This window comes from Pipistrellus hanaki (genome assembly GCF_964339955.1).
Source record: "Pipistrellus hanaki genome assembly, chromosome: 7".
NCBI lineage: Eukaryota > Metazoa > Chordata > Mammalia > Chiroptera > Vespertilionidae > Pipistrellus > Pipistrellus hanaki.
Window position 1 is genome coordinate 12,464,016 of NC_140509.1, and position 13,724 is coordinate 12,477,739.

Genomic DNA, 13,724 nt, shown 5'->3' on the forward strand with positions numbered 1-13,724 from the left:
TGTGATGGTGACCTCCCTCTGTGGATCCTGAGAATGAGTCTGTATGGCAGAACCACACAGCTGGCTGTAACCCGATAAATAACATTCCCCAGGCCACAGGGATCTCTGTGCATTTCTGTTAGCCTTGTTTTCATATGAAATGTAACACTACAGGCTATATGGTTGCTCCCAAGGTTTAGGTAAGGTGACAAAGGCCTGGGGTCCAGGGATCTTTACCGATGCTGACCTCTGCTCCAATTTTACATCTGTTCGGCCTTCTCCTGGTGGTGGCAGCCTTCTGCGGGGAGACTTTGTCTCCCTTCTAGGCTGTCCTCTCACTAGGAGCCCTGTCTTTCCTTTTCTGTTGTATTTCACCAGCACCTAGCTGTGTATGGTGTACAGTAGATGCTCTATTAATATTTGTTCAGTCTATTGGTAAATACTTTTAAAATGTTAATATGACAATATAGTTCTATTCAGAATGTTCTGTAAGATGTCTACAGATAGATATAGATATATATAAAAGAGGAAATATGCAAATTAGGCTGGGATGCCGTAATGGGTCACAGCCAGACAGGAGGAGGTTGCGTGCACAGGTGAGGCCCGGAACAGAGACAGAGACAGAGATGGGAGGCTGGCGAGTTGTGGACAGGGACAGGGGGCTGGTCTGCAGCCTCCGCGCCAAGCACAGGCAACGAGGCAAGCGTTCCACACCTGGCTGCGGATGGGCCTCTGGGCAGCAGGCACGGAGCAGTTCGAACCCACAGAGAGCTACTAGTGTATGGATTCATGCGCAGAGCTTCTAGTATATATAAAAGGCTAAGTGACCGTCTGACCAGTTGGTAGATATGGCTCACACTGACCACCAGAGAGCAGACGCTCAACACAGGAGCTGTGGTGACTTGGCAGCGGCAGTTCTCGGGTGATGTACTCGGAACCAGAGAGGAGGGAGCTCGATTCTGGGGTGTGTCATCTGAGAACCACTGTCTGGGACCCCTCGGGGGATGTCGGAGAGCCTGTTTCAGCCCAATCCCCTCAGGCCAGGCTACGGACCCCACCTGCAGAGGGACCCTGCTCACTCCGCAGACGGCCTTCGAGCTGCGGTGCCACTCCAGGTGCAGTCAGCCAGAGAGGGACCATGGGAAGTTGGCTCCAGGGTGTGTCTGGCCCATCTCCCCTAGTCCTGCCCCGCCGGCCACCTTCTAATTAATGTCCTTTCAATGTGCATAAATCCATGCACTGGGCACTATATAATACAGTCACATGGCTCAAAATTTTAAAAAGGGAATTAGTGAAATATATTTTTAATTCCTACACTTTGGGAAAGAATTTGTCCTTATTTTGTAGAGCTAGAGATACTCCTAGTCCTTGACCCACACCTAGATATCTTAAAGAGATTCATGAGTGTGCTCACCCATAAGACGGCCATAGTAGCACTGTTCTTAATAGCACAAAGCTGGAGGAAAAACCCAAATATCCATGGCATTAAAATGATTAAATATGGTATATTCAGGATGAAAACCCAAAGGATGAATCTCACAATGCTGAGTGAACAAATCAAACAAAAAACATACACACTTTGTATGCTTCTAGTCTTACCTGGTTCCAAAATGGGAAAACTGAATTATATTGTTTAGGAACGCGTGTGTGTAAAACCTAAGGGCTCCTTCCTCATGCACTCCCCTCCCCTCCAGAGGTAACCGCTGTCCTGGCTTTATGGTAGTAACTTCTTGGCTATTCTTTCTGGTTTTGCCTTTACACACATGTTCCTAAACCATATAATTCCCTGTCCCTGTTTTGGGACCAGATAAGGCTGGAAGCATACAAAGAGCACATGCTCTGGGTGCCTGCATTGTTGGTTGTGTGTTTTTCACTCAGTGATTGTTCCCTGGGTCTGAGCTTTATAATTATTTTTGAAAGTGCACATATATTTGAGAGCTTTGCTATGTAACTAGTAGAAAATACGTAATTTTTTTTGTAGATTTTTAAAAATATATTTTATTGATTTTTTACAGAGAGGAAGGGCGAGAGAGAGAGAGAGAGCCAGAAATGTCAATGAGAAACATCGACCAGCTGCCTCCTGCACACCCCCCACCGGGGATGCGCCCACAACCAAGGTACATGCCCTTGACCGGAATCAAACCCGGGACCTTTCAGTCCGAAGGCCGACGCTCTACCACTGAGTCAAACCGGTTTCTGCGAAAATACGTAATTTTGAATACAAAGATTTAGGAACAACCCATTAGGATGTGAGCTGTGATCACTGCCCGGTCACTTTTCACACGTCCTGTGTGCTCTCCCCACCCACGTGCCACTCACCGGTCTGGCACCCGCTGCACGTCCAGGTGCTCCCAGAGCTTCATTTCCTTTAATTCTGTTCTTCCAACAGCCCAGTGAGGCAGGCACGGTGACCTGCTTTGCAGAGAAGGAAACGAAAGCTGTTGTGGGTTTGCTGAGGGCTTCCTAACATCACACCGATGGCATCGAGGCCCCCGAGGGTTGTGTCGGGGGCTGTCACTTTATCCCCGAGACTTGGGTGCTTTGATGAGTGAGCGAGTCCCTTTCTTGCTGCAGGTGGCGCTGTGCACCCAGGTGGCCCTGGGCATGGAGCACCTGTCCAACAACCGCTTTGTGCACAAGGACCTGGCTGCTCGGAACTGCCTGGTCAGCGCCCAGAGACAGGTGAAGGTGTCGGCCCTGGGGCTCAGCAAGGACGTGTACAACAGGTAGGAGGACATGGGTGGGTAGGGTGAGGGGTAGAGGGAAGATGGGGGAGGGGTGGGGAGGGGGGTGGACTGCTTAAATGTCTGCTTAGTCTAAAGCGGAGAGCTCAAAGGGACAGAGACTTCCCATCCTCTCTCCAAGGGTGCAGCAGGCATCCTAGCCATTGGGACACAGGTCCCTGTCGCTCATAGGTTTTTCTCTAGTGATAAGACTATAAACCTTGTAAAAATAACTAGTAGGTTTTATAACAGTTTGCATATAATTTAACGGTTTGTGTGGTTCCCTCAGTAACTTCCTGAATTCACTAATGACTATTGTGAATCCTAAGGCTGGGAGCTCAGCGCTGGGCCAGGGATGCTCTGGGACGCCCCTCCACACTGCAGGCGCCTGGGGGCACCCCCGGAACTTCCCCTCCACCACCCAGGGCCAGTCCCCCAGTTCATCTGTTGCTTTAGTCATGACTGATGTATTACTAAAGCTTTTTAAATGTTCTTTCCATTTAACATGTTCTCCCTTTTCACATTTTTAAGACCAGTGCCAAAAGTATGTATGATGATTAGCTTTTTATTTTTATATTAAAATGTAGACAAAATCCGGTTCTTAATAGAATTTTTAACCATCAACCCCATGGGGATGCCCCCAAATCTCACTCAGTGTACCCCTGTGTTACCAGTTTCTCGAGTGCCTGGAGGTAGAAAAGTTGGGCTCTGGCTCGGGTACGAGACCCTGACCTGGGATGAGGGACCTGTGTCCCCCACTCCGTGAGCCTCGGAGGCCCCGCCCCACCCCACCCCACGTGTGGTTTTCTCCTGCAGCGAGTACTACCACTTCCGCCAGGCGTGGGTGCCTCTGCGATGGATGTCCCCCGAGGCCATCCTGGAGGGTGACTTCTCCACCAAGTCTGATGTCTGGGCCTTTGGCGTGCTGATGTGGGAAGTGTTCACCCAAGGGGAGATGCCCCATGGCGGGCAGCCGGACGACGAGGTGCTGGCAGGTAGGGACCCTTCCACGTGTTCTTCCAGGTGGAGAGTTTGCTCAGGACCCCGCAGGGCTGGTCACAGCAGGCACACAGAGGGCCACTGCATATTGGTTGGCAAACGCCCTCGCCCACAGTAACCACTCCAGCCACTGGCGTCTGCCCGTTGACCCCACTTCAGCCCCATGCATTGGTTGCCTCCGGTGCTGTGTGGACCCTGCCCCCACCAGCCCGCAGAGCTGGGGCCAGGGGAGTTATCCCCGTTGGTGGCAAGATATTTCCCCTGTACTCCTTGAGTCCGTGCCCACCAGCCACTGGCCAGTGACCCCTGCCCCAGGTCGCCCTCTGGTGGCTGCTTGTGGGTACTGCCAGCTCCACAGAATGTTGGACAGGAGGTTATAAGTTGGACTAACTCTCCTCCCACCGTTTCACTGCAGACTTGCAGGCTGGGAAGACCAGACTCCCACAGCCTGAGGGCTGCCCTTCCAAGCTCTACCGGCTGATGCAGCGCTGCTGGGCCCTCAGCCCCAAGGACAGGCCCTCCTTCAGCGAGATCGCCAACACCCTGGGAGACAGCCCCGCAGACAGCAAGCCGTGAGGAGGCAGCCCGGGCAGGCCGTGCCTCAGGCTGGCATGGGCAGGGGAGGACCTCTTGACAGGTGCCTGCAGCATGATGGGCAAGATCCCTGTCCTCCTCGGCCCTATGGGCTCCACCCTGGCACCACCGGCACTGCTGAGGTTTGGGCGGGGCCTGCGATTTCCTCCTCTTTCTTACCCTCAGCCCTTGGGGATGTTGACTCGGACCTGGACTGGTGACTAGGGCCTTGGGCTGGGCTGCTTTTTCTGCCACCCCTCACCCCATCAGGGACAGTGCGGGTGCCTCAGGTAACACCAGTTTCTGGCCTGGGTCTCCGCCCCTTGGCCAGGTGCAGTTCTGCCACTCACCTGCCAACTTAGCCCAGGGAGGGCGAGGCCGCCGAGGAGCCGGGTTTGAGGGGCGTTCCTTAATATACTCAAATTCCTGGGTCGTTCTGGCCCACGGGGCCCCTCTCGGGGTCTGCGCCGGCGCCGCGGAGGGCACGGCCGGCGCGTCCTCCACACTTGGACTTGTGCACGCTGACCCTGACCTGTGTCTCCTCCCCACCCTCCTCTCCTTTCCTCCTCCTAAGTGCCTGGCAGATGAAGGAGTTTCAGGAGCTTTTGACATTATATAACCCGCCCTTTTTGTACGCACCACGGGCGGCTTTTGTATGTACCGTACTCGCAGCGTGGGGTGGGAGGGCGTGGGAGGGAGGGGTGCGTCTTGGAGGAGATGGGGACGGGGAGCCACCCCTGCCTCACACTTTTATCGTTGTTGTGTGTGTGTTTTGTTTTTTTACACTCACTGTTCTCAATAAAGAAGCCTTTTTTACAACCTGTTTCTGATGCTCCTTCTCGCCGTTGCCCACGAATCACGTCTTGTCTTCCCTTGCTTATCAGAAGGGGCCGTGTGCTTTATGGAGTCTAAAGAGGCCTGGATGGGAATAACTGGCAGACGCTGGCCCTTCTCTCTGATTTTTGTGGGCTTAGGAGGCAAGACCACCTCTTGTCCATGGGATCCTCCAACTGCCAACCACTTACTCTCTGCTGGCCGGCCTAGCACTCACGCTTAGGCAGGGAGGGCGGAAGAGTGAGGGTGGACAAGTTAGAGTAGATTTGGAGGTGGAATTAATGACAGATAAAAGTCTCTGAATACCTTTAAGACTTTAGGAGGGAGATGGAGTGGACAGTATTGAGCAAAAATGATGCTTGATGCCCCAAAGCCCCAGAGCCCTCAGCTGATTGGATCCCTGCATGGGGATCTTTACATGGACCCCCGTGTCATCAGTTATTTTCTTCCTTATTCCAGTAACTTCAGCCTGTGCCCCCTCCTAACGAAACGAACCCTTAACTGTGAAGTCGCTCTGGTTCATTCTGTCCCTCACTATCCTTCTCAGTGATGAGAATAACAGCTAATATTTATTGAATACTTGCTCTGTACCAGGCACTTGGCTAAGCACTTACCATGCATTGTTGCACTTAATCTCTGTGCCTGCTTTGTCAGCCAGATGTTATTGCTCCCATTTCACAGGTTAGAAAGTGCTCAGAGAAGCCAGAGAGTTTCCCCAGGTCACACAGCTAGTAATGGAGCCTCTTGCTTATTGATATACCGTGTGTTACATCCCACAGATGTGTTGGAATGGGAAAAACAACCCAAGAACAATTTCTCTGGAGCATTGTTTTTTGTTGTTGTTTTTGGCAAAACATGAATTCTGATCCATGTTCCTATTTAAAAAAACAACTATGTTTTTATTGATTTTAGAGAGAGGGATGGAGAGGGAGAGAGAAACATCGATCCGTTGGCTCCTGCACACCCTGACTAGGAATCGAACTTTCAAACTATATTTTACAAAATTTTGTTTGTAATATTTGATAGACATTTGTGTATACTGGGTTATGTTATTAGTCAGCTATTGAGTGGTGATCCTGCATAATAACAGTCACAACAAATTTGAGTCACAACAACAATTCAATTTTCTTTCTCATAGACCTGAAGGTTGGTAAGGTTCAATAGTCTTGGTTGGATCTAGCTAAGTTTAGCTGGGCTTGGTTGTAGGCTGTAGGACTGGTTTGGATCTAACCTGCTGGTCCTAGAACATGCTCTCGTGTAGTAGCAACAGCGCACGAGATCAAGCCAGATCATGGCGAGCACATGCATTTGAAACCATAAGTCTGTTAACATGTTATTGGCCAAAGCATGTCACATGTCAAAACCCAACAGCAGTAATAGGTTCTACAAAGTCACATGGCAAAGGTTGGGGATATCTGCCGAAACCGGTTTGGCTCAATGGATAGAGTGTCGGCTTGGGGACTGAAGGGACCCGGGTTCGATTCCAGTCAAGGGCATGTACCTTGGTTGTGGGCATATCCCCAGTGGGGGGTGTGCAAGAGGCAGCTGATCGATGACTCTCTCTCATCGATGTTTCCAGCTCTCTGTCTCTCTCCCTTCCTCTCTGTACAAAAACAATAAAATATATTAAAAAAAAAAAAAAAAAAAGGTTGGGGATATCCAGGTCCAACACAGGTGTGAAAAATTGGGAGCAAAAACCTACTTCCCCATTGATGATAATGTAAAAATGATTTCTTAACACGGGTTTCACTCAGAAGTACTCTGGAAGGTCATTCATCACTAATCCTTTTCTCCAGGCCTTTCTTGACCATTCAGCAGTGGCTAACATTTTCAGCCACATTTGCCTTTCCAAACTGTCCTCTCTTGATGTGGTGTGGCATGCAATCACCATCTTTTTCTGAGTCGGCCTTCTCCAGCTCTGGCAGAGGCTTCCTTCTTCCTGCCCTGGAGGTCACTGTTTTTCTGGATTCTGTTCCTGGCCTTCCTCTCTGTGCTCTCCCCTGCAGGAATCACATCACGTGGCTTTAATTGGCCCTTTAGTGTGGACAGTTCTCAAAGCATTAGCTGCAATTCCAGCCTTTTCCTCAAGCTCCAGAAACACCTCCCATTTCTTTTCTTTTTAATATTTAGAGAGGAAAGGAGAGAGAATAGAAACTTCAGTAAGAGAGAGAGTCATTGATTGGCTGCCTCCTGCCCGCCCCCTACCAGGTATCGAGCCCAAAACCTGGGCATGTGCTCTTGACCGGAATCAAACCTGGGACCCTTCAGTCAAACAGGACGACAATCGAGACACTGAACCAAACCAGCTAGGGTTCATCACCATTTAAAAAAAAAAATCTTTATTGCTCAGATTATTACAGTTGTTCCTCTTTCCCCCACCCCAATAGCTACCCCTCTACCCAGTTCCCACCCCACCATCTGTCCTTACCCCTCTCCCCCACTGTCCTCATCCGTAGGTGTACAATTTTTGTCCAGTCTCTTCTCACACCCCCACACCCTTTTTCCCCTGACGATTGTCAGTCCACTCCCTTTCTATGCCCCTGGTTCTATTATATTCACCTGTTTATTCTATTCACTTGATTTTTATATTCACTTGTTGATAGATATGTATTTCTTGTTCATAATTTTTATCTTTATCTTTTTTTCCTCTTCTTAAAGAACACCTTTCAGCATTTCATATAATAATGGTTTGGTGGTGATGAACTCTTTTAGCTTTTTCTTATCTGTGAAGCTCTTTATCTGATCTTCCATTCTGAATGATAACTTTGCTGGGTAGAGTAATCTTGGTTGTAGGTTCTTGCTATTCATCACTTTGAATATTTCTTGCCACTCCTGTCTGGCCTGCATAGTTTCTGTTGAGAAATCAGCTTACAATCATATGGGTACTCCCTTGTAGGTAACTAACTGTTTTTCTCTTGCTGATTTTAATCTCTCTTTGTCTGTTACTCTTGGCATTTTAATTATGATGTGTCTTGGTGTGGTCCTCTTTTAATTCCTTTTGTTTGGGGTTCTGTGCGCTTCCTGGACTTGTAAGTCTATTTTTTAACCAGGTGGGGGAAGTTTTCTGTCACTATTTCTTCAAATAGGTTTTCAGTATCTTGCTCTCTCTCTTCTTCTGGCACCCCCATAATTCTGATGTTGGTATGCTTGAAGTTGTCCCAAAGGCTCTTTATACTATCTTCATATTTTTGGATTCTTTTTTCTTTTTTTTTTCTTTTTTTTTCTTTTCTTTTTTTCTGGTTAGTGCCTTAGTGTTTTCTTTTCTTTTCTTTCTTTTTTCTTTTTCTTTTTCTTTTTTTTAAATATATTTTATCGATTTTTTACAGAGAGGAAGGGAGAGAGACAGAGAGCCAGAAACGTCGATGAGAGAGAAACATTGACCAGCTGCCTCCTGCACACACCCCACCGGGAATGTGCCCGCAACCAATGCACATGCCCCCGACTGGAATCGAACCTGGGACCCTTCAGCCCGCAGACCGACGCTTTACCACTGAGCCAAACCGGTTTTGGCAGATTCTTTTTTCTTTTTACTTTTCCGGTTGGGTGTGTTTTTTTTTTTTTTGCTTCCTTGTATTTCAAATCTTTGACCTGATTCTTTCGATCCTCTAGTCTGCTGTTGGATCTCTGTATATATTTTTTTTATTTCAGTCAGTGCATCCTTAATTTCTAGTTGGTCATTTTTCATATATTCGAGGGTCTCACTAAATTTATTGGCCTTTTCTAGAAAATTCTTATAACTGGTTTTGAACTCTATATGCAGTAGTTTGCTTTCCTCCATTTATTTCATTTGTGACTTCTTTATTTGTCTCCGCATTTTGGCTGCTTCCCTGATTTGATAGAGTGATTTTGGGTGCTGTGTGTCCTATAGGGCCCATTGGCTCAGCCTCCCCAGTTACCTGAGGTGGACACTCTTGGTGCATCCCTTTGTGGGCTGTGTGCACAGTCTTATTGTAGTTAAGCCTTGATGTTGGTATCACTGGGAGGAACTGACCTTCAGGCCAATTGGCTGTGAGGATCAGCTGTTTCTACAACGGGAGACTTCTGTGCTGGAGACACCCTTATGAGGCAAGACTTGCTTCACTGGGGCTTTGGTGCTTACTGAGTCTGCCCCCTGAGTGTGTCCCTTATGGATCTGAGGAGTTGTAATCTGGATGGTCCCACTCTGACCCCTGGGTACACTGGCTCTTGGATTTCCAAGGAGGTGCTAATTAGCCTCTGCCTGAGACTGTCAAGCAGGAGCTATGGAGAGATCTGTAGATTGGGTTTTGGAGGTGCCCAGATGAGGCCCAGCTGTGAAGCAATGCAAGACGCTATGGGGTCTTGGGCCTTCCTTTGGGTGCTCTGGGTTTCACTGACCCAGCTGCAGTTTGTTAGGTAAGTTTATAATTAAAAGGACCAGGCCATTCATATGCAAAAGCCTCTGTGCTCAGCTTGGATGGGACGGAGTCTCAAGGCGGAGCAAACAGGAATGGCTTCCCAGCAGCCCTGCCCTAAGAGGCCCCTGTTCTCGGTGTCCCTCAGTAATCGCTGCAAGCACCTTTGAGAGAAAGCCGCCTGGAATTTTGCCCGCTGCTAGGCAGTATAGTTTCTCCTCGTATGAGTCTGGGTCCCCAGAGTCTCGCCCAGAACTGGAGTTCAGAGCAGTTGGGAGCTTTTTTTCTCCCTCCCGATTGAGAAAGCCAGCCCCGTCCTCAGTTGCCAGCCCTCTCCACGCACACACGCCTCCATACCTCTGCCTTCCGCAGCTCCTGTGAGTCTCAGTGTGCTTTCTCTTTGCTTCTAGTTGTAGAATTTCCACTCAGCCAGCCTTCCTGTGGTTCTGGATGATGACCGTTTTGTCTTTTAGTTGTAGGTTTGAAATTGTTGTGTGAGGCAACAGTTCAGATGTTTACCTATGCCGCCATCTTGGTTTCTCCCCTCCTTCCTCATTTCTTACATTTTCCTCTGCTTATTTCCATGGGCCTAAATTGAATTTCTCCCCAAACTGGTCCTATAGCCAAGTTCTCTCTTTCCATTAATGGTACCACTGAAGATTTTATTCAAACTCTCAATCTAACACGAGTCTCTTATGTGTACCCCCTCCCCGTGCAGCCTGTCACCAAGACCCACTTATTCTACCTTTTCCCTGATTCTATCATTGCTTCATTTTAAGAGGGAAAAAAAAATTGTATAAGAGTAATACTGATCATGCCGAAACCGGTTTGGCTCAGTGGATAGAGTGTCGGCTTGGGGACTGAAAGGTCCCGGGTTCGATTCCGGTCAAGGGCATGTACCTTGGTTGCGGGCATATCCCCGGTAGGGGGTGTGCAAGAGGCAGCTGATCGATGACTCTCTCTCATCGATGTTTCTAACTCTCTATCCCTCTCTCGTCCTCTCTGTACAAAATCAATAAAATATATTAAAAAAAAAAAAAAAAGAGTAATACTGATCATGGAAGAAGTCAAATGGTATAGACATGTATAAAGCAAGGGACCCACTCTGCTAGTCCCTCTCATCCTCTCCAGTGGTAAACATTAGTGTTTGGAGCATGGCTTTCCAGACTTTTCCTAGGCCCACTGACTCACGGCCTCTTTTCCTTTCCGTTCCCTCTAATGCTGCCATTACAATTGAGACCTCTTTTCTTCTGTATGAGGAATGCACCCATAAAGATTAACCCCCAATGAAAAGTTTTAGAGTTGGTAATTTTTTGTGTGACGGTAATTTTTTAAAGTATTTTAATTTTTGTTCTGAATGATAAAAATCAGGAGAAGGAAAGAGAGCAGGGTGGGAATGGTGTGGTATGGGGGGATCCAGCTGGAATTCTGATGCCCTTCTGGAGGTGCTTCAAGGTCTGGGGTGGATGTAAGCTCCCACCTTCCATAGGACTGCTGTGATTTTGCCTTATCAGAGAAGCACCAAACAGACCACATTCCAGAGAGGCCAGACGGGGCTTATCTGAGGTCAGTGGGCTGTATGGGCTATAGTGAGCCTGAGAGCAGATGCCTCTTCCATGGCCACCATTCAACACAGCTCTATGCCTGGAGTTGCTAAAAAATCCAGTTTTTGTGTGAGGTTGAGATATCCAGATTATTATATAAAATCTGATTTCAAAATACTATATAGCCGAAACCGGTTTGGCTCAGGGGATAGAGCATCGTCCTGTAAACTGAAGGGTCCTAGGTTCGATTCCCGTCAAGAGCATGTACCTTGGTTGCGGGCGCATCCTCGGTAGGGGGTGTGCAGGAGGCAGCTGGTCGATGTTTCTCTCTCCTCAATGTTTCTCTCTATCCCTCTCCCTTCCTCTCTGTAAAAAAATCAATAAAATATATATTTTTAAAAATAAATAAATAAAAATACTATATAACCCAAACAAAACACATCTATTCAGAAGGACCTCTATGTAGAGTATGTGATTGTCTAAGTACCATGTTGTACACCTGAAACTAACACAAAGTAATACTGAATGTAAACTGTAATCTAATATATAAAAAGCTAATATGGCCGAGACCAGTTTGGCTCAATGGATAGAGCGTCGGCTTGGGGACTGAAGGGTCCCGGGTTCGATTCCAGTCAAGGGCATGTACCTCGGTTGCGGGCATATCCCCAGTAGGGAGTGTGCAAGAGGCAGCTGATCGATGACTCTCTCTCATCGATGTTTCTAACTCTCTATCTCACTCCCTTCCTCTCTGTACAAAATCAATAAAAATATATTTAAAAAAAAACAAAGTGCTTACATGTAAGAGAGGAAAAAGTTTAAAAAAAAAATTAAAAATAAATAAATAAATAAAAAGCTAATATGCAAACTGTCCCCTCGGGAGTTTGATCATGTGCTATGATGTGCGCTGACCACCACAGGGCGGTGTGGAACATGGAGGGTGACCATTGGTGGCAGCCGCGTCAGGGCACTGAGGGAGCGAGGGAAGGGGGAAGGTGGGGGAGGGACCAAGTAGTGGCAGCGCATGGGTGGTGAAGGAAGGAGGAGGTGGGGGGAACCTTGCTGTGGCAGTGCACACGGGTGGCAAGGGAAGGCAGGGAACCTGATGGGCCCTGATGCCAGCCAGGCCTAGGAACCATATCTGTAGTAGTTGAATTTCATGCACCAGGCCTCTAGTTTAAAAATAAAGTAAACATCTCTGAACCAGTTTTTGTGTGTGTGTTTAATCCTCACCCAAGGATATTTTTTCATTGATTTTTAGGAGGAGTGGAAGAGAGAGGGAAAGACAGAAACATCGATATGAGAGAAACACATAGATTGGTTGCCTCCCGCATGAGCACTGACAACAGCCTGGGCTGAGGAGGAGCCTGCAACCTGGGCATGTGCCCTTGACCGGTATTAAACTGGGATCTTTGGCCTGGTCTGCAGGCCGACACTCTATCCTCTGAGCCAAACCGGCTAGGGCTGAACCGGTTTTTTTTATTGACTTGATCTACATGAACAGTTTTAGCTTCTGAACCTGCAGTAAGCCAACATAGTTTGGGAATTGGGGGGGTGGGGTGGGGGCTGAGAAGATGAAGCCATCCCGAGGAGTTGTACTAACACTGGTGTGCAATAGCCCAGGGGTGGGTGGAATTGGAGAGAGGGAGGCCTATTTGAAGGTAAGCTGAGAATTGTTCGCTGCCCGGTGGATGTGGCAGGCAGCAGTTGTCTTCTGGGGTGCCACTGCTGTATCTGAACCAGGGGTCTCACACAGAAAAGTCCCGAGAAGTCAGGCAGGAATGGACCACAGGGCTGTGATTGTAGAACTGTTGCTCAAATCACAGTCCCAAGCACCGTCTGTGGCCCTGAAGCCCTTCTGTAACCTATTTATCTATTTGACCTGTTCTTCCTCTTGAACTAACACATTCCATATGCTTAACTGCCTGTGGTGTAGACTTGATTCCAGATTTGAATAATTTATGTAACAGCAAAACCCAAGTTGTTTTCACGGCTTTGGAGCTAAGGCCCAGAACGAGACCCTGAACTTGGCCTTTGCAGGACCCCAGTTCTAACTTTTCTTCTTCTATGGGCTTTGCAGAGAAGGGCGTGTGTGTTTGTGTGTGTGTGTGTGTGTGTGTGTGCGCTCGCTTGCTGGCTTGCTTCAACTTTCTGCTCAGCTTTTCCCAGGCCTCTGCACTGGCTGAGGGGTGGGCTTTACCACCTCCTCTCCATCCCATCCCGCAGCTGGAAGTCTTCACTGATCTCCATCTCTCCTCCCTGCCCCCATCGGCGAGGCAGACTATCTCCCCGGTCTTTTCCAGATGTACGTCCGCCAAAGACCTCCCCCAGTATAGAAGATGATGAATGAGGACTGGAGAGCCGGCCTGGTGGGAAAGTGTGGCCGCCTTGAAAAAGAGAAAGAGAAAGGAAGTCGGGCGTGGGGGGCGGGGTGAGGAGGGTAAGCATTGGAACGGCGTGGCCAGAGGGCGACCAGTCTGGACACGAAGGACCCAAGCCCCCGTTACTCGGCCAGTTCCTTTGCCTCCCGCAGGAAGGCGTGGGCAAATGCTCCAATCCCTGCACTCGGGTGGAATTTGGGCTGTAAGATCATTTACTGCAGCCCGCACAGTGCACTCAGGAACTACCCCAGTGCTTGTTTCCAGCCCTCCCAGTGCCGGGTTCCCAGCGTGCTCCCTCTCCTCCGCAAGACTGCGCTCCGG

General features: G+C 48.6%; 1 protein-coding gene across 1 annotated transcript in view; it reads left to right on the forward strand.

The window, feature by feature from the left end:
* Nucleotides 1-5,093, forward strand: part of PTK7 (protein tyrosine kinase 7 (inactive)) — a 65,333-nt gene extending 60,240 nt beyond the window's left edge. Inside the window, exons 18-20 of the mRNA XM_084890336.1 lie at nucleotides 2,554-2,705; nucleotides 3,519-3,697; nucleotides 4,117-5,093. Of these exons, the coding sequence (XP_084746462.1) occupies nucleotides 2,554-2,705; nucleotides 3,519-3,697; nucleotides 4,117-4,277 (492 nt within the window). The 3' untranslated portion in view covers nucleotides 4,278-5,093. The remainder of the gene's footprint in view (nucleotides 1-2,553; nucleotides 2,706-3,518; nucleotides 3,698-4,116) is intronic.
* Nucleotides 5,094-13,724: the final 8,631 nt, after the last annotated feature.